Source organism: Triticum urartu, chromosome 4 (assembly GCF_003073215.2).
Source record: "Triticum urartu cultivar G1812 chromosome 4, Tu2.1, whole genome shotgun sequence".
NCBI lineage: Eukaryota > Viridiplantae > Streptophyta > Magnoliopsida > Poales > Poaceae > Triticum > Triticum urartu.
In genome coordinates, this window is record NC_053025.1 from 108,152,829 (window position 1) to 108,173,930 (window position 21,102).

General features: G+C 46.9%; 1 protein-coding gene across 2 annotated transcripts; it reads right to left on the reverse strand.

Moving 5' to 3' along the window:
* Window positions 1–2,356: 2,356 nt before the first annotated feature.
* Window positions 2,357–13,700, reverse strand: LOC125550913 (phosphatidylinositol 4-kinase beta 1). 2 transcript variants are annotated; one of them, XM_048714033.1, is made up of 16 exons: window positions 11,619–13,700; window positions 11,013–11,201; window positions 10,811–10,859; window positions 9,876–10,008; window positions 9,219–9,699; window positions 8,860–8,940; window positions 8,659–8,781; window positions 7,086–7,155; window positions 6,420–6,517; window positions 6,229–6,333; window positions 5,433–5,486; window positions 4,401–4,544; window positions 4,234–4,287; window positions 4,066–4,140; window positions 3,125–3,208; window positions 2,357–3,046 (listed from the first exon to the last, which is right to left on the reverse strand). In XM_048714033.1, exons 1-16 carry the CDS (start codon window positions 13,374–13,376, stop codon window positions 2,945–2,947), a joined length of 3,600 nt encoding a protein of 1,199 aa, XP_048569990.1. In that variant the 5' UTR covers window positions 13,377–13,700; the 3' UTR covers window positions 2,357–2,944. The 2 variants fall into 2 exon arrangements, 1 of the variants encoding a protein (XP_048569990.1); XR_007302020.1 differs by lacking the exon at window positions 2,357–3,046 and having other exon boundaries at window positions 4,234–4,309.
* Between the last annotated feature and the right edge of the window lie 7,402 nt (window positions 13,701–21,102).

The following is a 21,102-nucleotide window of genomic DNA, read 5'->3' on the forward strand; positions in this document are numbered from 1 at the left end:
ATGCGCATCGACGCGCCGTTGTCGCCGCCGTGCCGCCACCGCCTCGCCGTCAGGAGGAGCTGCCGCCCACGATCAAGAAGGCATGGGGCCGCCTCCTTCATTACCTCTGCGGTCCCTCGGGCTCGAGGGCCTCGTGTCTGAGGCGAAGCGCGCCACTCGACAGTACGAGAGGTACGACCGGCGCAATGCCAGTCACCGCTCCGCGTTCGCCAAGAGCAACGTGGCGCCGGACTGGGTCTGCAATGACCCAGACCTCGCCGCCGCGTCGGTGCTCGACCGCTCCATGACCACCATGGAGACGGCCTCCAGGTGTTGCCACCGCCTTGACGGCGAGCTCACCAAGATCAGCGAGGAGTGGTCGCTTAACAACTGCTCCGCTAACACCAGCCGCAGCAAGGCCGTCAGCGGTGGCTGCAGCGGCACTCCGCACGGTGCAGTAGGAAGCAGAGCGGCTCCTCCACGAGCGGCAGGCAACCACCTAACAAGGCTGTTGCGGCCCTCCGGTGCCGTACCGCCGCTGGAGGGACCATGACGACGCCGCCGCCGATGGCACCGACGAAGACGGCGGCGGCAGGGCAGGGCGGCCATGCGTACGAGGTGTCGTCCGGTATAGGGTTTAGGTTTTTTTCTAGTTTTTTAATTAAGCAGTCGAAATATCAATATTTTTATGTAAAGTATATCCGAACTTAAATGAAATTTGTTTAGTTTGTTCGAATTTTGTGAGGTTGGTTCAAATTATTGACCGGATGTATGCAGCTAGCGTTGGATGTTGGCCTCCCACACCCGTGTCCGCAAACTGATACCCTCTGTCCACAGATCCGGTAGGAAATTTACGGGATGCCGTTGAAGATGCCCTAAAGCACTAAGCCGAAACGTCAAAAACAAACTACTCCGCACTAGATAACGCTTCACCAGAAGGCTAACATGATACGACGGTTCGGAGCATGTGCTCAGCAAGTGCGAGAACGTTGTTCAAGCATACCAAAAATGTGATTAGCAATGTTCAAACCGGTGTGTAAGCAATTTAAACGGGTGGCTAGGAAGATTTTACCTAACATGGATGACAGCATAGGGGAACACTTACTATCAACTGAGGGATCGCAGCGGCCGCGTCCGTCACCTTCCCCTGGATAACAGGCATCGCGTGAGAGCCTACATACTATCCTTCATGCAACAGAGGCTATACTTTTAAAACATATATGGTGTTGAAATGGTCTATAACGGGATTATGTTTTACAACAAAACCTTTCGTGAAAATTTTCTATAACAAAACCTCATTTGAAAAAAAAATACAACAAAACCTCAGTTAAAATGTTTTTGCAACAAAACAGTTGTTGCCAAAAATAATTCTGCAACAAGATCTGTGTTGCAAAAATAATTCTGCAACAAAACCCGTATTGCAATGGTAGAGGCACGCTCGGCCAGCCGATGCGGCAGATCTGACAGCTCGCGACCCTGCTGATCTTTTAAAAAGATCAGCTGGAGGATGTGTAGCACGTCCCAACGGCATAATTTTTAAATCAGTCCACTGCCTCCTATATAATGTGAATATTTTATGGGGCGTGTTACGCGTCCGCCGGCCGGCTGATATCTTTAAAATATCAACCGGCTTGTGAGTCGTCGGATTTGCCGCATCAAGCAAGCCGAGCGCGCCTCCAGAACTGCAACACAGGTCTTGTTGCAGAATTATTTCTGTAACATAGGTCTTGTTGCAGAATTTTTTTGCAACGGCTGTTTTGTTGCAAACTAAAATTGCAACTTTTTCTGCAATCGAGGTCTTGTTGCAAAAAATTTCCACAACAAATATTTCGTTGCAAAACTAGACCTGTCGTAGATCATTGCAACACCACATTTGTTTCTGAAACATAGCCTCCATTTTGAAAGCACGTTCAATAAAGGACGACATGGAAGCCTTCATTTGGATGCGTGTCATGCAGCAGAGGTAGGCCATTAAGATCCGCAGCTTTTCCCATCTTTTATTGCTTTATTGTTGCCTTTATTTCGGTTTTATTTATGTCACTGTTGGTGTGTTGCTATTTGTATTCTACTTCCTTTGTTTCAAAATAGATGGCTCAACTTTGTACTAACTTTAGTACTATTTTGGAACGGATGGAGTACTAGGTATACGGAGGCCAGGTGTTACCACATTTTAATTTTAATTAACAAAGGCGCTCTTTATCAGGGGAAAAAATGTGATTTAGGCCAGACAAAACAATGAATCACGATATGTAATTCAGTCAGAGCACCATCACCAAAGACTAATTTTCAAGATGTACCGCTCCTGCTACTAGGCATCACTTAGGTGTAACTTCTCACGCCAACAACGGTAGTACTACTGCTGAATAAAACGAAAGTCTGGAAAACGGGACAACGAGCTCCTATTGTTGGGCCCTGTACAGTAATGGTAATTTACAATGCACATTGTCATCGTCTAATTCGATGCCTATATTGGGATGCCACAGAATCGCGCAAACACAACCCTTGCTGCTGCCACAGGTGACTCCCAGCTTCCATGCGTCTTTAATTTACACTTGTTCACTTCATGTATGGCTCGGTCCTCCCCTAAAACCCCTGCCCAAGCTACGCAAATCTAGTGTCTGTACAGCACCGCGGCTCGGATTCCAAATTCCAATACGCTTAACAGCTTCACCAGTAGCAAACCTCCTAGTGTGAAGCCCTAACTAGCTAACTGCCGATGACTGTACACTTTCTCAACCTTTCTCCATAGGGTGTGAAATAATACACGAGCACAATGCCACTTGGGTTCCACGGGAGACTCCAGGCGTGCAGAATGCAGAACACGTTGCTCCATTACCTGGTGCCAGTCATTACCAATCATGGTGGGAACAGCAAGCTAGATCAGCCCCAAACTGATCTGTTTGTTCCAAAGATTTGCTCAGACTGGTTTCTGAACGAGTCAAGTGCTAACTGCTCCTGGAGTACATCATAAAATCCCATTCAATACTCTCTGGTAGTAATCATACTGCCGAGTACGCCAGGCATCCATGCTGCTACTGATCAATGAGAGCACCAGAGATACACATTGCTGCAACCATCATAAGATCATAGTAAGAACCCTCTGGGCATGATAAATGATAAAAAAAATGAAAAACAATTGACTAACCTCTTCAGTGAGACTCAAGTGGAACCTCTTCCTCAAGTTCAGTATAGTGCGAGTACCACCTTTAAAGCATGGGAAGCCAGAATCCTGATCAAAGGATACACATGTAAAATGATTTCTGTCATGATGGTGTTCCTCATTCCCTTGCTAATCAGGAAGCGGAATACAAATAAATAATTTAGATGACTACTACACCAGAAGTTACAAGATTCAAGTTTGAATGCGACAGAAAGCATAGCACTTCATGGTAGCCAAAGAAGTATAACAAGACGGCAGAAAGAGAGGAAATACGATAAGTAAAACTTCATAACTAGATGAAGACTGAAATAATGTGGGTAAATTTGGTTAATATAAAAGGGCATGAGGATACAAATATTCACTTCTGAGCCCGGGCTCATCTGCTCTCAGTGAAGAGTAAAATAAAAAAAATACTCGAAAAAATCGGAATTTTTTTGTCAACCAAGACACTCAAATGTGTGATGTCTGGGCAAAATTTTATCGTGTTCAGACATCTGAGGAGCTTGTGGAAAAAAAAGACAAAACCGGTCCAAACAGTGTGTGAACAGTAAACTTTCTCACTGACCCCAAATCTTTTTTCCTGAGTTACTCAGATGTCCAAACACCACCAGATTTGGCACAGGCGTCACGCACTCGAACGTCTTCCATGCCAACAAAATCAGATTTTTTTTCTAGTCTTTTTTTAAAAATTACTGTTCACGGAAGGGGGAAGATGAGCTCGGGAGCCGAATCGCTGCGTCCATATGAAGAAGGATATGCTCCAACAATTCAAAAAATTAATGTACATAAGAAAATGTTGGTAAATAATATGAGCCATGCATGCATAAACCGGAGTACACAGATGAATGCCTTCTCACAGGCACCCACTCATATACTATATCAAGACATCTAGATAAACATCTGTAAGATTAGATAGGTGCCATTACCTGCAACATTTCCACAAGAAGTATAACACGCTCTGCATGCTTCCGACAAGTAAGAAACCCTTGAATGCATAGCACCTGAAGAATTCAAATAAACATAGATAAATAAGCCAATATAAATTGGAGAAGTCCCGGTAGGCAAGGGAAAGTAACATGCTATCAGTTATTTACCTTGAAATAGTCGAAGAACTCGCTGGGAGTTCCCTCAGCATCAGAATCCATCACCTAGCATTGTTCCCACAACAAACTTAACGAGATTTAAACTCCATCAAAATATAATTCAACACTTATATCTAGGATATAGGAAAGTTGTAACAAGGTACAAGCTTCTATCATACTTCAAGGAGCTCCCTCGTCAGCTTAAATGGCGCACTCTCAAAATTTACCCCTCCAGGAGAATTAGAAAGCATGAAACCAAAATCAATATGAATAATATGTCCCTCCTCGTCTATCAAGAGATTCCCATTATGACGATCCTTGACCTGCAAATTCAAAAAAGTCTCAACGCTTAATACTCTATGTTGCGTCACAAAGAGAGAATTAAGAGGGGTTTCGATCTGAGATCAATTTATTCCCACATAATAAAGGCAAAGAGGTCCTATTTTAGGGCGTAAGGCAAGCAGTCATGTCTGCAGAAAAACAAAAACAGCAGCAAAGTGTCTTTCATTTCGGAAATCTTAAAAGAAAGACATGCAGTAACATTCCAAGTATCAGATGCTTGTTGCAACACTTCAGCTGAAACATTGCATTAATTATATGGAAAAATAATTTATTTGCACTGCAACACTACATATAAATTAACATCCAGCAGATTGGATTCCCAACCGTTACCTTCCCCTCAAAAGCTTGAGAAGATAGTGCATCAGTTGGCAGGCCCTCTCACCTTATATACTTAATTAACAACAATACAGCAAGACTTGGCTGGCTCTGTTGGCCCGATCAGATATTACAGAGAGCAGGGAGATTACATCATTACATGTAAAATAAATGGATCTAATACAGTAAAGCAACTATCCATAGGTAGCTAATTACACAGCACAAACATAACAGGACAGTGCTTGGGCTGAACCACTTGCTGACTGTACCAGCCAGGATCAGTTGGAAATTTATATCCCAAAAAAACCCAAACGGGCCATAATGTGATGACATGAACTTTCACTTTAGCACTATTAATTAATAATTAAATACTAATGAGAACAATTCCATAATTTGAGCAATCTTATGGAATGGTATTTAGTAATTTTTAATTGATCTACTTTGTTAATTACTAGTGGCATGCATTACAAATTCAAAAGAACAGAGCTTGCCAAATAACATTTCTAATTCTAAAAATACACCCAGATTACAAATGAAGCACTTGAATTTAATACCTGCAGCAGGTAGCTCAGAATTGAATATCCTGCCATGCTTTCCACAAAGTTCCTCTGTGGATAAAAGAAAATATAAGAGCTAGTTCAGCTGGATTGACAATGGTATGAAATGTGAGCTCTTTAAACTCTTACTGAGAATTTTTAAGTATGTTAGATATGAATCCACTAATGTTAGATATGTTAACTAATCATCATCAGATGGCATCAATTCGGTGCTATCATCCAAGTTTTGCATTCATGAAACTTCCAGCGCCATGAAAAAATTGCTCCAATACCAATGCAGACAATCCAAGTAATTATAATTGCGTTCAACTACCAACTGAACAGTTTGTCAGCTTTCATTCACAAAATTAAGTAAATTCATTGCCAAAACATGGTTTTCCTCACAGGAACACCAAGAAATGCACTATCCAAATGTTCAAGACCATTTCATCTGCGATACTGATACAAACATATCTCATGGGGTGGACTGGACACAAGTTGACAAACGATGTGACACAGCACGCACCACAAGTCACATGGGATGTGACACATCACTAGTCAAGTATAGCCCCACATTTTCATACAAGCAGCAGCCATGGATATTCGCTAATCAAACTGTTCGATTAATTCAGGTGGGCGATCGCCCTCCATTGTTTGCCTCAACAAAAAGTCAAAAACACTTTTCAATTAAAAAATCAGATGTGTTTTGACGAGAAATAAATGATGAAACATTGCCTACAGTTGTACTCAGAGGATGACACAAACTGAGCATGTGGATCTATTTGCTGTGTCGTGTGATATTCCAGCATTTCACCTGTGCAAGTTTGAAATTTGGAGAATTCTCTTCATACTTGGCTACATAGTAGTCACGGAGACTTAAGATATTGGGAAACCTACTCTTGATGGAATGAATTGATGCCTGCAATAACATAAACAATGGTCAACCTAAGATCTTTCAGTGCGGAAAGAAATTCAGAGAAGTGATCTGGAAGGAAAGATAACTACCGTGTCAGGAATAGTCTCAATTAGGGCTGCATATGCAGACGTGACGATAACTTCATAAGGCCGTAACCAGAGTGGTAAGCCAGCTTCTTGGTATATATCTGCCGATAAAAGGATTTTTCAGGACACTAGTGAGTTGAACACACCCTAAATGAAACTAACACAAACTTTAGGCAAATTAATTAGTATAATCCTTCAGGAATCCAGAACATAAGAAATGCAAGACAGCAACATGAGAAAAGTAATTGCTAATACACCACGAGATGTTACCATTACTCCAAAATCCAAAAGAGCTAATTATAAGACTCCTGGGGTGTCAATCACTTGCAAGCCATAGTACTATTTTTATGTGCGAGAATGATTGTTTGCCAGTTTTTTTAGTATAAAATAAAATCCATGCGTATCATGTGATTCCTTAGATATGTTTTTTATATATACTCCCTTACAGTGGACGTTGCACATCATAATATTGATTCAAATTAGCATATACTTCAGCCAATAGAATATTTATATGCTTCAGGCCTGACATATATGGTAGTAAAAAACAAAGTGAAGCGGAATCTAAGCACAAAAATCAATACAAGACAATCTTCAGCAAAAAAGGATGACCTCCACAGTCAAGATAAAATTGATCACTATCATGATAACATTAGTTATTTTACACATTACCATAAAAGTGTGCGACAAGCTGTACAGCTAAGTGCTCCTGTCGGCAATCATCCCCACTCTTGACAATAATCTGCAATTGGTGGAAGTGTTTCAGAAGCACTGCAATAACTGACGACATTTCAGAGTAAGATATCCTACAAGGCACAAGCCGTTCAACCTCAAGCATGACAACAATCGTCCGCAGACTAGAAACGATGCTCATAGTTGTCTCGTTGGTTGCTCTAGTTTAAGGAACAAACATTACCCCGACCAATTTTTACCATCAAATCAGTTTATCCAACCATCTACTTATTTCATGATAGAAGTTTTTATATTTCAACTATAAATGACAATGCATGAGATAGGCAGAAGAGGGCATCCCATATTCAAGGTTTTTGAGTCGCCGACTAATCGTCGAGTCGTCGCGGCGTGGCTGGCTCGCGCAGGCGACTTGACTCAGGGAGTGAGTCGCGCAACTCGCTGGCGACTTGGCGCGATTAGTAGCCGCCGGTCGCGCGGCTTGCTCTGCACGCGGGCCACCTGCCAGAATTTTTGTGTGTGGGGGGGGGGGGATAAATAGGACCGCACGGGTTACAGAGAGACAGAGAGAGAGGGAAAGGGAGGGAACCGCGCGGGCCACTCCAGATCGGCGACCGCCGGCCACGCGCCCCTCCAGATCCGCCGGTGACGCGCGCCCCCACCAGCCTCCTCCGCCGGTGATGCGCGCCCCCACAAGCCTCCTCCGCCTCGGCCTCCATCTTCTCCTGCGCCAGCAAACCCTAGCAGGTATGGCCGTATGGCTCGTCGCCCCCTCTGCCTCTCTTTGCTCTGCTGCTGCTGCTGCTGTGTGCTCTGCTGCTGCTGTTGTGGGGACTGGGGAAGGAGAAGGACCGAAGGGAAGAGAGGCAGAGAGCACGGGGTGGGCTCTATATGTGGTCTACTGTTAGATGTATATCAGTATAGGCTGCTGCTGTGTGCTCTGGTGCTCTATATTAGTATATGGCGACTTTGGGCGACTATTCAAGCCGAGCCACTGAGTCAAGCCAGCAAGCCTCTAGCCGCAACCTCGGCGACTTGGCTTGACTCGGTGACTCAAAAACCTTGCCCATAGTATGAACATATTATGAAGAAATACATTTATGATTATTTTTTGGTTTAACTATATGTTCAGAAAGTCAATGTTGGGGAACATAATAGTATGAAAAGTAATACTCCTTCCGTTCACAAATATAAGATGTTCTAACCTTTTTGTGAATCGAACGTATATAGACACGTTTTAGTGTGTTTGTTCACTCATTTCAGTCCGTATGTCCAAAACATCTTATTTGTGAACAGATGGAGTAGTTACTTAATTCTCTCCTAATCCTTTTTTGTGAACCTAATGGAGAGCCAGAAAATTATGCTTTATGCTGAAAACTAAAATAAGTGCAGTGTCCATGCTCAAGCAAAGGTATAAGGAAAATTAACCTTAAGAGATGTAACATTAAAAAATGCCTAAATATAAATAATTAAACATGCTCATAAAGCTTGTATTCGATATATTGCAACATGTAAATAAATAATCTAATAGCAGAACAATTACATGTGGACTTACAGAACGCAAATCCCAGCCAGGTAATTTTCCATGAACTGAAGAACGGCGTATTCTCTCTTTCTTGACAGTCCAAAGTTCACCAGCCAAAGCATCAGTTGGTTTAGGATCTCCGCCATCAGTTGCCTATTGGAAAATTGAGTTACTAGCTTAAGGAAGATGTTCAAAAAGGAGGTAACTGATGGCACAATATCAGTGAATCACCTTAGGGTCCAAATTTTGAGTGCTTTGACCAACTCCTTTTAGTGGAAGACCAGGTGGGGCTTCTCCTTTTAATGCTGCAGCCTAGTCAGGGAAACCAATTCAACAAAAAGTAGCACAAAAAGTCCACTAACTATCAAATTGATGTTATATAGGCATAATCACCTTGTATTACACATCAAGTCTATAGTTCCTACTCTTTCGATTATCTAAATGGCTAGTCTCAAAACTAATTGTTCATAGAAAGAATGTTGAGGAAGACTGCAAACCTTATAAATAAAAGCACCTAGAGGGAGACAGAATACAAAAGATATTTAGCAATGGCATGAGAACTAAAAACCAATTTCATGTGTGAGTCACACCTTGACTTCCTCCATTGCAATAGTGCTTGGAACACGGCGATGGTCCTTCTTCCGTGTCGGCTCATTGTCATCTACATCTTCCATGTTAACTCCTGGAACCGCAGACAGCGTGACCTTTACCCACTCGATAGGCTGGTCAACAACAGCCTGGGAATCTTCTGATAGATTATGTGACTCTGCTGTAGGTTGCCGTATCCTACGGCCTGACTCAGACATTGCGATGCTTCTAGAACGGCCAATTCTCTCGATGGAGAAACTAACATTTACAAATTTCACTTTGGCCTCCCATAGTTGAGCCATGGCTTGGTCAATAACCTGAGAGGTAGAGTTCAGCATTCTGTCTGTTTCATAATTTTGTGGTTCATGTCGACTCCACAAAGGATATGCCCAAGGAGGCGGCTTTGGCAACTGAACATCTCCATTAGCCAACGGTATCCCGCCTTTGGATAGTTTGTTCACATCCGAGGACCCTTTGGAGTGACTAGAAAGGCAAAACAACTGATGTTAGCAATTGAAGCTCCAAAAATAAATTAAGTGACAAACATCATTAATTTGCTCAGTATCAAACATTCTTTTGCCACAGCCTCAGCTGTGTACTTTTAGACTAATATATAGACATGAGCACTTTTATGCTAACATGGAACCCGAGCTACATACCTTGGTGTTTCTGCTTTCAAAACTTCAACACATATAAGATAAGGAGCTTTCTCCCTAGAGTTTAGAAGAACAGACTCATCTTCAGGTATATGAACCACTCGATATATGCCCCTTCCCATTGGAAAGCATACGCCTGTGAGTAGAAAGAACAAAGGGGGGAGAAGAGCCTGAGAGCACATCTAGCTGCTGCTTTGCAACATTAATAGCTTTGTTTTCCTTTAATTAAAATTCCACTGATGTTCTCATGTAAAGGGGCAAAGAAAAGGCAGATCCAAACCACAAGACACTTTTTTGCTATATGCGAGGCATATCTTGATGTACTATTTTGCTGCCTATACTTCCATTTGAGCAGGCTCAACAGCTTAGCAAACACAGGCAACAGTATACATAGAGTACAACACATATAATGGTGACTCATGCACCAAAATGCAAAAGAACTAGGCAACCAAATAGAATATGCACATGATTTATTGAAGTGTTTATCCTTCATTGTCCATCCAAAACTATTTAACATTGGATAACACAACTGCAGCAAATAATTATGCACAAAGAAAGGTAATCATAACTAAAACTGTAGCCAAAAAAACAATAGAACAGTAAGGCACAAACCATATGTGATATGTCAAGTATTTTCCCACTTATAAGATTAAAATGTAAATATATGAAAATGGGGTGAAGTACCAAAATTTGATGTTGAAAATGTTAGCATAGACCATATGTGAATGTGATATGTCAAGTAAAGTAGTGATCTAAAAGATCTTATATTAGTTTACAGAGGGAGTAGCTTCCAACTGAAGATTTAAATGTAGGCTTAAAAAGAATGAAGCACCAATTGTGATGTTGAAAATGTTAGGGCAGAAATTAAGAAAAATATAGTAACCTATGAGACAAAGATAGTAAAGTACATAATATCTCAAATAGGATAGAGAAATCACCTCCATTTTTCTCACTGGAAGCAATATGTGAATTGATCTCTGTAAGAGACTGGCACAAAAAGAACCACCAGAGGAGAAATTAGAATGCAAATAAAAGAAAATGAATGTAGCTTGTGGTAACACGGTACATAAAAAGTATGACTTAAGGGGCATAAAGCAAATAACTAATACGTGGTACTGGCAACATAATGGAACGACTTACCTCTCGCAAGGCAATCTTGCGATCTTCCACGGGAAATATGTCTACGAGACCATAAGATGTATCACATAATGACTGAACTAGCTCCAATGAAGCATAGTAAGAGCCTTTCCGAAGTTCTGCCAGCACATTATTTGGTAAAGGTGGTTTCCCACTTTGTTTCTCACTGTTTCCTGTGGGATCAGGATGTCTCTGAAACACATATACTGCAGTTAGGAAGGCAAGCATGCTGTAAAAGGAAATTAAAAATCCAAAATATGTACAAATAGCATAATCGGAGTATGACAACATTATAACAGATTAATGCAGCAAACAGAAACACCTCAAAAGAACTTTGTTTATATCAAACAGCTGTGGATGGAGAATATTGTGATAAATCTAAGAAATTCATAACCAAGTTCCTCCATACTGAACATAAGAGTTGTGAATCAAACTACTAATGTTACATGTACAATATTTATGGCAACTAGCAACACAAGTCACCTCACACCAAGAAGTAATAAGCATATCTAGGTGCAGTCAGAAGAAGTAATTACTGAATATGATGGTTCAAAATATGAAACACTGAAACTGTCTAACCGAAAGAAAAATTAAGAGTAGATGTCTTGCCTCTTTCAATAACTTTGAGCCTAAAATCTCAGAATCTTCTCTATCACGGAATAAACGCTTAAAAAAGCTCTCTGATCCTGGGCTACCCTCAGAAATACCGTTAGGCTGACTACCTTCTATATGCCCACTCTTAGTGTCCTCTGGGTGCACTCGAAACAACCTGCGGAATGACAAGAACTCTGAATTTTCCTCTTCCTCAATACCACTGGTGCTCTTACCATCGTCATCATTTTTATCAAGCCCTTCGATTCTCCTGTCCTCATGTTTGTCTTTGTCCTTGAATAGTTTCCTGAAGAAATTTTCCTTATCACCTTCCTCACACTTCTCACCCTCGTTCCTGTCATGAGCAACTCCCTTCTTTTCTTCATTCTTATCCTTGAAAATTCTGCGGAAGAAATTATCGTCGTCTATGCTCTTATTGCCTCTGCTGTCGTCCTCCTTCCTGCTGGGAGTGGTGCCTTCCTTTTTCTCATCATTTTTCTCCTTGAAAAGTTGCCGGAAAAAGCCATCCTTCTTGTCCTCTTCGATGTTCACACCGACCTTTTCTCTATCATCATTTTGCTTATGACTGCCTCCATCTTTCTTCTCTTCATTCTTATCTTTGAAGATCTTGCGGAAGAACCCTTCCCTATCATCATCCTCCAAACTCTTACCTACTCTTTCCTCGTCCCCAAGCCTTCCGTGCATGCTTTCTCTCCTCTCCTCATTCTTATCCTTGAATATCCTGCGAAAAAAACCTTCCTTCTCGTCATCGTCGCCCTTGCTGTCCTCCTTGTCACGGAAGAGTCTCTTCAGCAAACCGTCCGAGCTAGGTGTGAGCTCCATGTCCTCGTCCTTGCTGTCCCTAAGCAACCTACGGAAGAGACCATCTTTATCCCCTTCTTCCTCATCATTCTCTTTCTCCTTGCTATCCTTAAGCAACCTTTTAAAAAAACCTTCCTTGTCTCCATCATCCTCCTCCTTGTCCTTGCTGTCTCTAAGCAATCTCTTAAAGAACCCATCCTTATCCTGTTCCTCGTCCTTCTCCACAGACCGCCTAAAGAAGGCCTTTGGCCCGATGCTCAGTCGCCTAAGCAGCTTGTTGTCCTCTGAAGATGGTGTTACTGGCTGCTTCCCTTTGCCGACTCCAGCATCCTCAGCAGCAGACACATTGGTGCTGCTGGGAGGGGGGCTCAAACCAAGAGAGGGCGACGACGCAAGGGACATCAGTCGCTGCTTTGACGAGCGTATCCTGCTGAGCATGGGATTGCCGCGTGGGCTGGCAACAGGGGACAGAGGCGCAGGTCGGACCAGCGGCGGCCACTCGCCCTGCACGGTGGCTGCAGCCTGGCACTGCTCCTGCACCTTATCGATCCCATCCAGATCCTCGGTTTCCTCTAGCTCAAGTTCAGCAGCGAGGATCCAATGCACCTTGAGCGCGATGCGCAGGGATTTGGCACAGGTGTCGATGACGAAGCGATCGAGGGAGGGGCTGGGCTTGTGCACGAGCATGTAGCAGACCTGGAAGAGGTAGGCCTCGAGGCCCGAGAGGGGGAGCGTGTACATCCGGTTGCAGAGGTAGTCGCGCACGCCGGCGTGGTCGTGCTTGTAGAGGTAGCTGACGGCGATCCACTCGCAGAAGAACGCGGAGTCGAAGAAGCGGACGAGCCAGCCGCTGCTCCCCACAGGGGGCGCGGCATCTCCGCCGGCGGCCGTGATCTCTCGCGGCGACTCCTCGGGCCCGAAGCTGAGGCCCCGCAGCCCGAGAAGCCGCACCATGGCTGCGGGCTTCTCCTTATCCCAGCGAAACCCAACCGTCACTGACGTCCTCCTCCACTCACCACCATCGCAGCACACGGGGCAGCTCGATCCAGAACTGCGACCACTCTCCCAAATCTCAATCCAGAGCTCGCTCGGGGCTGTACCCCAATCCAAACCCTAGCCCCCAAGCGGACGGCGAGATCGCGCAGCTCGGTCCGAGGACCTGCAAACCCTAGCTGCCTAGCTCCGGAATCGCGCCGCGCGGAGAGGGATCTTGGAATTGGGGAGGGAATTTGGAGCGGGGAAGCGTGGGATCTTGGAATTGGGGAGGACTCGGGGGGGGGCTGGTTGGGTGGGGTGCAGGCGGGGGAGCTGGGGTGGGGGGGGGGGTTGGGGTTGATTCGATTTGAAATGTCGCAGCGTTTTCGTCGCTGTTTCTGGGGACTCTGGTTTGAATTTTCTTTTTCTTTTTAATTTCTTTCGGTTTTCTTCTCCGGCGTGGTGGCGAGGGCGTGGAACGGGGAAGCGGAGAGCCCGGAGCAGGTGCGGGCGGCGATGGCCGCCTGCGAATCCTGTGCGCTGCTGTCACTCTGTTGCACAGCCTGTGCCGTTTTCTCGGAGAGTGCCGGTAAGAGCATCTTCAGCCGTTGGGAGACATATTTTTCGCCGTTTGAGGGGCCGCCAGTATAATTTTTGATCTGGGGACAAAAAATTTCCTACTACTTGTGCCCCCCCCCACGAGCCTTGTCGCTCGTCCACGACGACCTCCCCTGCATGGACGACGACGACCTCCGGCGCGGCCGCCCCAGCAACCACCCCCTCGTCTCGACCGCGAAAGCCAAGAAAGCTACCGCTCCTCGGCCCTCCCCGGTCTCCGCTCACGGCTCTTTCCACGCCGATGCGGCTGCCATGTGAGAGCACTTCCCACCCCGGGCCTCCACCGGGAGCCGCAGCCCCGCGCCACGACCAGCAGCATGTCGCGCCGCCCGACTACCAGCAGCAGCGGAATGGCCAGCCGGAGCGGCGACCAGGCGGACGCCCGCGCCAGCGCAGACAGACGCGCTTCGTCTTGGGAGGAGCGAGGTCCGACGCGGTGCCCGTGGACGCCCGAGCAGCTCGCGCCAGCGGCTCGAGCCTGGCGAGGCGAGGGCGGCGGTGTTCCGTGGCCACACAGAGGCGGGCGCGGGCGAGCTCCGCCACGCACAACCGGGCGCGTGCGCGGGCCACCCCGGCCACGCAGAGGCGGGCACGGGCGAGCTCCGCCCCGGCCACGCAGCGGCCTCGTACTCGTCCAGAGCGCGTGGTGGCGGCGGCGTCTTCCCCTCCCTCCCGAGTGCAGCGAGGCAGGTGGGGCCTTGGACGGCGAGTGCAGCGAGGCAGGCGCGCGGTGAGGAGAGGAGCAAGGCGGCGAGGCAGGCGCGCGGCTAGGAGAAGAGCAAGGCGGCGAGGCAGGCGCGCGTGGAGGTGAGAAGGAAAAGAGAGAGTGCACGTGGGTGGGGCCTGGAGAACAAGGGTGAAGAGAGGCTGACTGTGGGCCAAAAGACATGCAAAGCCTTCTCTCTCCTCCCCCAAGAGCCTCTCGGTAGGCTGGGTTTCGCCTGCGCGTGCCGGCGCTAATTTTGGCTAAATTCGGCGAAAACTGTGCTCTTGGGGGTCCCGGCTGGGAGAAAAATTAGGCGCCGGCGCCCAAAAAGTGCTAGGGGGGGGCATCCTGGGGGCCGACTGGAGATGCTCTAAAGCCCCTCCGTGGTTGGCCATGCTTTCACTCATCACGTGTCAATAGTTCACAGGATCACACACATGCGACATGACATGTTCACGGAAAGGGCTCTTTGGGCATATGTCTCGTTGAAGGTCGGTGTAGTCGACGCACATGTGTCAAAGACATGTTCTTCTTACAGACCATGACGTGATTGGCAAGTCATTCAGGGTGTGTGCCCCCTGATGAATTTTTTTTTTGAAACGGAGGCAAAAATTTTGCCTCATCTATTAATTAAGATAAGAAGAGAGTTTGTTACAGAAGTCACTCTTACATGGCATGAGTGATTACTCGCATAAAATAATAGCCCCTAATTTCTTTGCACCGGCAGTGACCCAAAGGTTTGCCTCGCAAATGATGAAGTTGAGCAAGATTGTTGGCGGAGCGCTCTTCTGTCGAAAAACACGGGCATTCCTCTCATTCCAAGTGGTCCATGGCACGAGCATGGTAAGAGAGGCCATAGCCTTCCTATTGGGGACTCCGGCACCGGTTATATTTGTCCACCACTCCTCTACCGAATCATGTAGCTGCCAAGTAGTAGTGTCCAAGTGGTGAAGGCCGAATTTCGCGATGACCGAGTTCCATAGCCGAATGGTGTATCGGCATTTTAAGAAGAGATGTGGTCCACTTTCTTGATCTCTCTTGCAGAGAGTGCAAAGCCCGCAGTTTGACCATCCCCGGTTTGCAAGCCTATCCGCAGTCCAAATTCTATCTTGGATAGCCAACCAAGCAAAGAATTTAGCCTTTGGCGGCGCCCAAGCCTTCCAAATCATTTGATCCATGGGGGAGAGGACCAATCCTAGAAATTGGGCCTTGTAGGCGGAGGCCGCAGAGTAATGCCCGCTTGTCGTGTGCTTCCACACAATGGTGTCTTCGGCATGTTCAACAAGGTGGACATTAATTAAAAGCGCCCAAAGAGTGAAGAATTGCCGAAGGTGTTCAACTGATACGACCGTGGAGGTGTTGATCTTGAGGATCCACGCATTATTTTTTAGAGCCTCGCGCACCTTCCAATTCTTCCTCGAGGAGGCCTTAAAAATGAGAGGAGCGACATCCTTGGGTTTGCATCCATGAAGCCAAGTAGAATCCCAAAAAGGTGTTTTAGCACCATTCCCCATGGTGATGGTTGTGGATGCATAGAAGAAGTCAAGGTCCTCCTCGTCACATGGGTTTCCCAATCCCACCCACATCTTGTGAGGCGCCGTCCATTCAAACCATGGCCACCTCAAACGCAAGGCCCTCGCAAATTTGTCGGTGTTGAGGACCCCTAGACCACCATATTCATGCGGCCGACAGACAATCTCCCAATTCACCTTGCACTTGGCACCCGTCGTCTTGTCCGATCAGGACCAAAGGAAGGCTCGCTCGAGTTTGTTGATGCTTTGAAGAATGCTCGGCGGTACGACTAATGGCGTGATGAAGTAGATCGCTTGGGAGGTGATGACGGACTTGACAAGGGCAGTGCGTCCACTGGTGGTGATATTTTGTCCATCATAGGTAACTAGCTTGCCCGCAACCTTGTCCACAAGGAATTGCCAATCCACCAACTTAAGCTTCCAGATGGATAGAGGAAGGCCCAAATATCTTAAGGGGAAGGATGCCCTTTTCGCCGGCAAGTTTTGAAGGATGTGCTCTAGATTGAGGTGATTGCATCGAATGGCCACAACAGAGCTCTTATGGAAATTGGTGCATAGCCCGGTGACCTCCCCGAATCCGTTCAAGGTGGCTGAGAGGTTGTCAATATCATTTTTAATTAGGGCCATGAAAATGGCTACATCATCTGCATAGAGTGAAGTTCTCACCATGACCCCTCTCCCCCGCACCTTGTGAAGTAGCCCTTTTCTGGTTGCCAACTCAAGCAGTTATTGGAGTGCATCAATTGCAATGACGAAAAGGAGCGGGGATAGGGGATCCCCTTGCCGAAGGCCCCGACCATGCTTGATGGGGTGGCCGGCCACACCATTCAGCAGGATCCTCGAGGATGATGTGCAAAGAAGAGCCGCAATCCAGTCTCGAAACTTGCGGGGGAAGCCCCTTCGCCGTAGGAGATCAAGGATGTATTCCCATCTGACTGAGTCGAAGGCCTTGCGGATGTCAAGCTTGAACAACAGAGACGGGGTCTTGCATTTGTGCAGTCTGCGGGCCAGGTTGCGAACACACAAAAAATTGTCGTGTATGCTTCTGCGCTTGATGAATGCGCTTTGGGCGTTGGAGACCAGCTTTTCCATGTGCGGAGCAAGACGGGTTGAGAGGATTTTTGCGATAATCTTAGTGATGGCATGGATGAGACTGATGGGCCTAAAGTCTGCAATCCCCTCGGCGCCTTCTTTTTTGGGCAGAAGGACCACATTTGCAGAGTTGAGCCAGTGAAGATTTGCCGTGTGGAGGGCATCAAAATGGTGTATCACCCTCATCATGTCCTGCTTCATGATGCCCCAACACTTCTTAAAGAAAGCACCAGTGAAACCGTCCGGGTCCGGTGCCTTATCACTTGGCATGCCATTGATAGCCTCCCGCATCTCCTCCTCGGTGATGGGCGAGTCAAGGCCGTGCAAGTCGTGCACCTCTAAGTTGAGCTCATCCCAATTGAAGTCTTTGTCGCTTGTGCTCCCTTTTTTCATCACGTCAGCGAAGTGATCCAGAATGAGCTTCTCTTTGGCGTCGTGCTCGGTGACCCAACCTTGGTCATGCTTTAGCCTATGGATATGATTCTTCCTCCTTCTACCATTAATCCGGCGATGAAAGAACTTGGTGTTTGCGTCGCCCTCCTTGAGGTTAGCAATTCTTGAACATTGCTTTTTCCGAGCTCTCTCGAGTGCGGCCAAGCTGATAACTCTCCTCTTCAGCCGGGCCCTAAGGTCCCTCTCATCAGGGGAGAGTTGCCGATTCTCTTGAGCAATGTCGAGGCGGAGAATCGCCATGAGAGCGGCATGAAGGTGAACTTTTGCCTTCGAGAAGAGGCCCCTACGCCACTCTGAGAGTTGGAGGGCCACCTTCTTGAGCTTATGGAATAAGACTTGATATGGCTCGGAGTGCTCGAGGGGCTCGTTCCATGCCTTATTTACCACTTCCATGAAACCGGGCATAGAGATCCAAAAGTTTTCAAACTTGAAAGTTCGCGGTCTCTGCGGTCCCTTGTCATCGGCGAGAAGGAGTGGACAATGATCGGACAGAGATGACGAGAGGGCGTGTAGCAAATGAGTGTTGAAAGTGGTGTCCCATCCGGCGTTGCAGAAAAATGAGTCAAGTTTGCACATTGTAGGGTTTTCCCTCTCATTGCTCCAGGTGAACCTTCTGTTTTGCAAGTGTATCTCTTTAAGATCACAACTTTGAAGGGTGGTTCGGAACCGATTTATTCGACTACGGTTAACATGCCTTTTATTCTTGTCTCTTGCACGGTATATTTGGTTGAAATCCCCTGCAACGAGCCAAGACATCCCATTGGGCGGTTTCTGGCTGATGAGCTCAGCGAAGAAGGCATCTTTGCGGGAAGAGGCAGTGGGGCCATAAACGGTGGTGAGCTTGCATTGTACTTCAGATTCGCGAATGCGAACCATCGCTGACAAGCAGAAGGTGGAGGCGGTGATGTTGGACATTTCTACAAGGTGGTAGTCCCAGAGCATCAGCATACCACCTCGGGTGCCATCCGCCAGCCTTTGCGCATAATTACGCAATCTGTTTCCCCCCAAGAAGGCAGCCGTGAAGGTGTCGACAGCGTCGAGTTTTGTCTCCTGGAGACACACAATATGACAAGATGAAGTGGCGATGGTCGCGCTGACAATAGCTCGTCTATCCGGGCAGTTGAGACCCCGGACATTCCAACACATTACATTGATAGGTTGCACTAACATGGCAACATGGGGTACACATCAGATCGCGGCCACATGCCACACACAACTCTGCTACTGTAAAAACACACCCACCGGTTAATACCAAAGGAACTAAACATAGCTACACCCCTGGACCAGGCCTGAGCACACCGGCTACACCAAGAGCAACTAGTACCACCTCCCAGACTTGCATGGCTTTGTGATAACATGGATAACTGAGTTTCCCTAAACAGCCGCGTGCTCAATTGGACGCCTGCAGAGCAGCAACAGCGTCCTCCATCCTCTCCACATCCATGGCACCCGCTCCACCATGCTGGATGAGTGCGTCCTCAACGTCTGTAGCTTGCACATCATCAAGCTTGAATAACTCCCGCATGGCTGAGATCACTTCTTGTGGCAGCTTCTCCTTGAAACGCTCTGCAAATGCATCCAGAGCCGCGGCTGTGATGTCTTCTCCGTCCTTGACGATTCCCAGACTACGACAAACCAAGATCTCAGCCGCCTTGGCCACTGGTGCCGGCGGCATCCTGGATTTGCCAGCAGCTTTTAGTCTCGCACCGGCTCTGTGCAGGGAGAGCCCAGCGCTTGTCCTGACTATGTTCACCCCAGCAAGGGTCTTGCGGCGCGCAGCCCCCCTGATGAATATGATAGCTAGGAGTCGGGCAATCTCCTCCCAGCTTGCCGCCTTTCTGAGTCGAAACAACGAAGGGCTTGTTTCACTAGCATCGCGCCCTTGCAGACATTGAGGTTGTGTTGCGCTATCTTGGCTGGGACTCCAAGCATGTTCGCGGGTTGCCACGCAAACATAGTCCAGTTAGCCCGAATCGTTATTGTTATTTTTTTAGCTCATCTGGGTGTACTTGGAAATTTTTTCGTGTCCTTTGCCACCTGGAGTACAGGGCTCGGCCGTGGTTTGGTCGGGAGCGTTGTTGTGTTAGTGTCAAATTGATTTGTTCTAGCTTTGAGGCAAAAGCCGACTTGGCCATGGTTTGGCCGGGAGCGTTGTTGTGTTGGTGGCGATCGATTTATTGATTTGTCCAAGCTCTGCCGACGCAAAAGTCGCCTCGGCGAGCTCTACGTTCGCGACCTCAGCCGCAAGCGCCCTCTCAGGGCTGCCGTGGTTTGTGATCGTCCTATTGAAGTCTGACAATTTAAACTGAAGGTATGCGTACGATGGTAGCGCCATAAACCTCATGTGTGCCTGTCTACCGAGGATCGTGTTGTAGCCGGTGTGGAACAGGGAGACCTCAAACGAGATTGTTTCTGATCTGAGATTTTCCTTGTCACTAAAGATGACTTCGAGCTCTAGACGCCCAAGAGGGCATAATGCCTGGGCTATTACGAAGCCATGAAGTCAGGTGAGAGAAGGCTAGAGGCCGTTCGTGAGATCCTTGTCTTAGTCAGGGTGTCGAGGAAGCTGATGTTAAGGTCACTACTGTCGTCCATCAGGACTCACGGAAGAGGGAAGCCCCCGACTATCGGATCCACCACCAAGGCATACTTGCTGGGATGAGGGATGTGTGCTGGGTGGTCTTTGTTGAAGATAATTGTGGCGTCAGACCACCGTAGGAGCTCGGTTGGGACTGGTTCTGTCGCGTAGACCGCGCGTCGGATAAGCTTTAGGGCTCGACCAGTTTCTATTGTTGGAAAGATCATGTTGATGGTGGAAAATTGCGAAAGATGGTTGATACGTCTCCAACGTATCTATAGTTTATGAAGTCATGTCGTGTTTACAACAATTCTATATGGTTTTGGTATAATTTGATTGGAACTAACTCGGACTGACGTTGTTTTCAGCAGAACTACCGTGGTGTTGTTTTTGTGCAGAAATAAAAGTTCTCCAAATGCAACAAAACTCTTTGAAGATTTTTTTGGAACAAAAGAGGCACTAGAAGCTTCATGGGAGGACAAGAAGGTGTCCACCACCCACCTGGGCGCGCCAGGGGCCTTGCCCGTGTGCTGGTGGGTGGTGGGCCCCTCGAAGCTGTAGGATCGAAAGTATGTCTAGAGGGGGTGATTAGACTACTTGACCAAATAAAAACTTAACCTTTTCCCAATTTTAGTTCTTGGCAGATTTTAGCTATTTTAGGACAAGTCAAGTAATCATCACACTATTCAAGCAAGCATGCAAAGAGTATATTGGCAGCGGAAAGTA

Excerpts from the sequence above, each read along its gene's own strand:
- LOC125550913 (XM_048714033.1), bottom strand. The coding sequence starts at position 13,376 with ATGGTGCGGCTTCTCGGGCTGCGGGGCCTCAGCTTCGGGCCCGAGGAG. Across the intron at positions 5,487-6,228 it reads CAAATTTCAAACTTGCACAG|AGGAACTTTGTGGAAAGCAT; the intron begins GTGAAATGCTGG and ends TTTTATCCACAG. Across the intron at positions 3,209-4,065 it reads TTCTTGTGGAAATGTTGCAG|GATTCTGGCTTCCCATGCTT; the intron begins GTAATGGCACCT and ends TCCTTTGATCAG.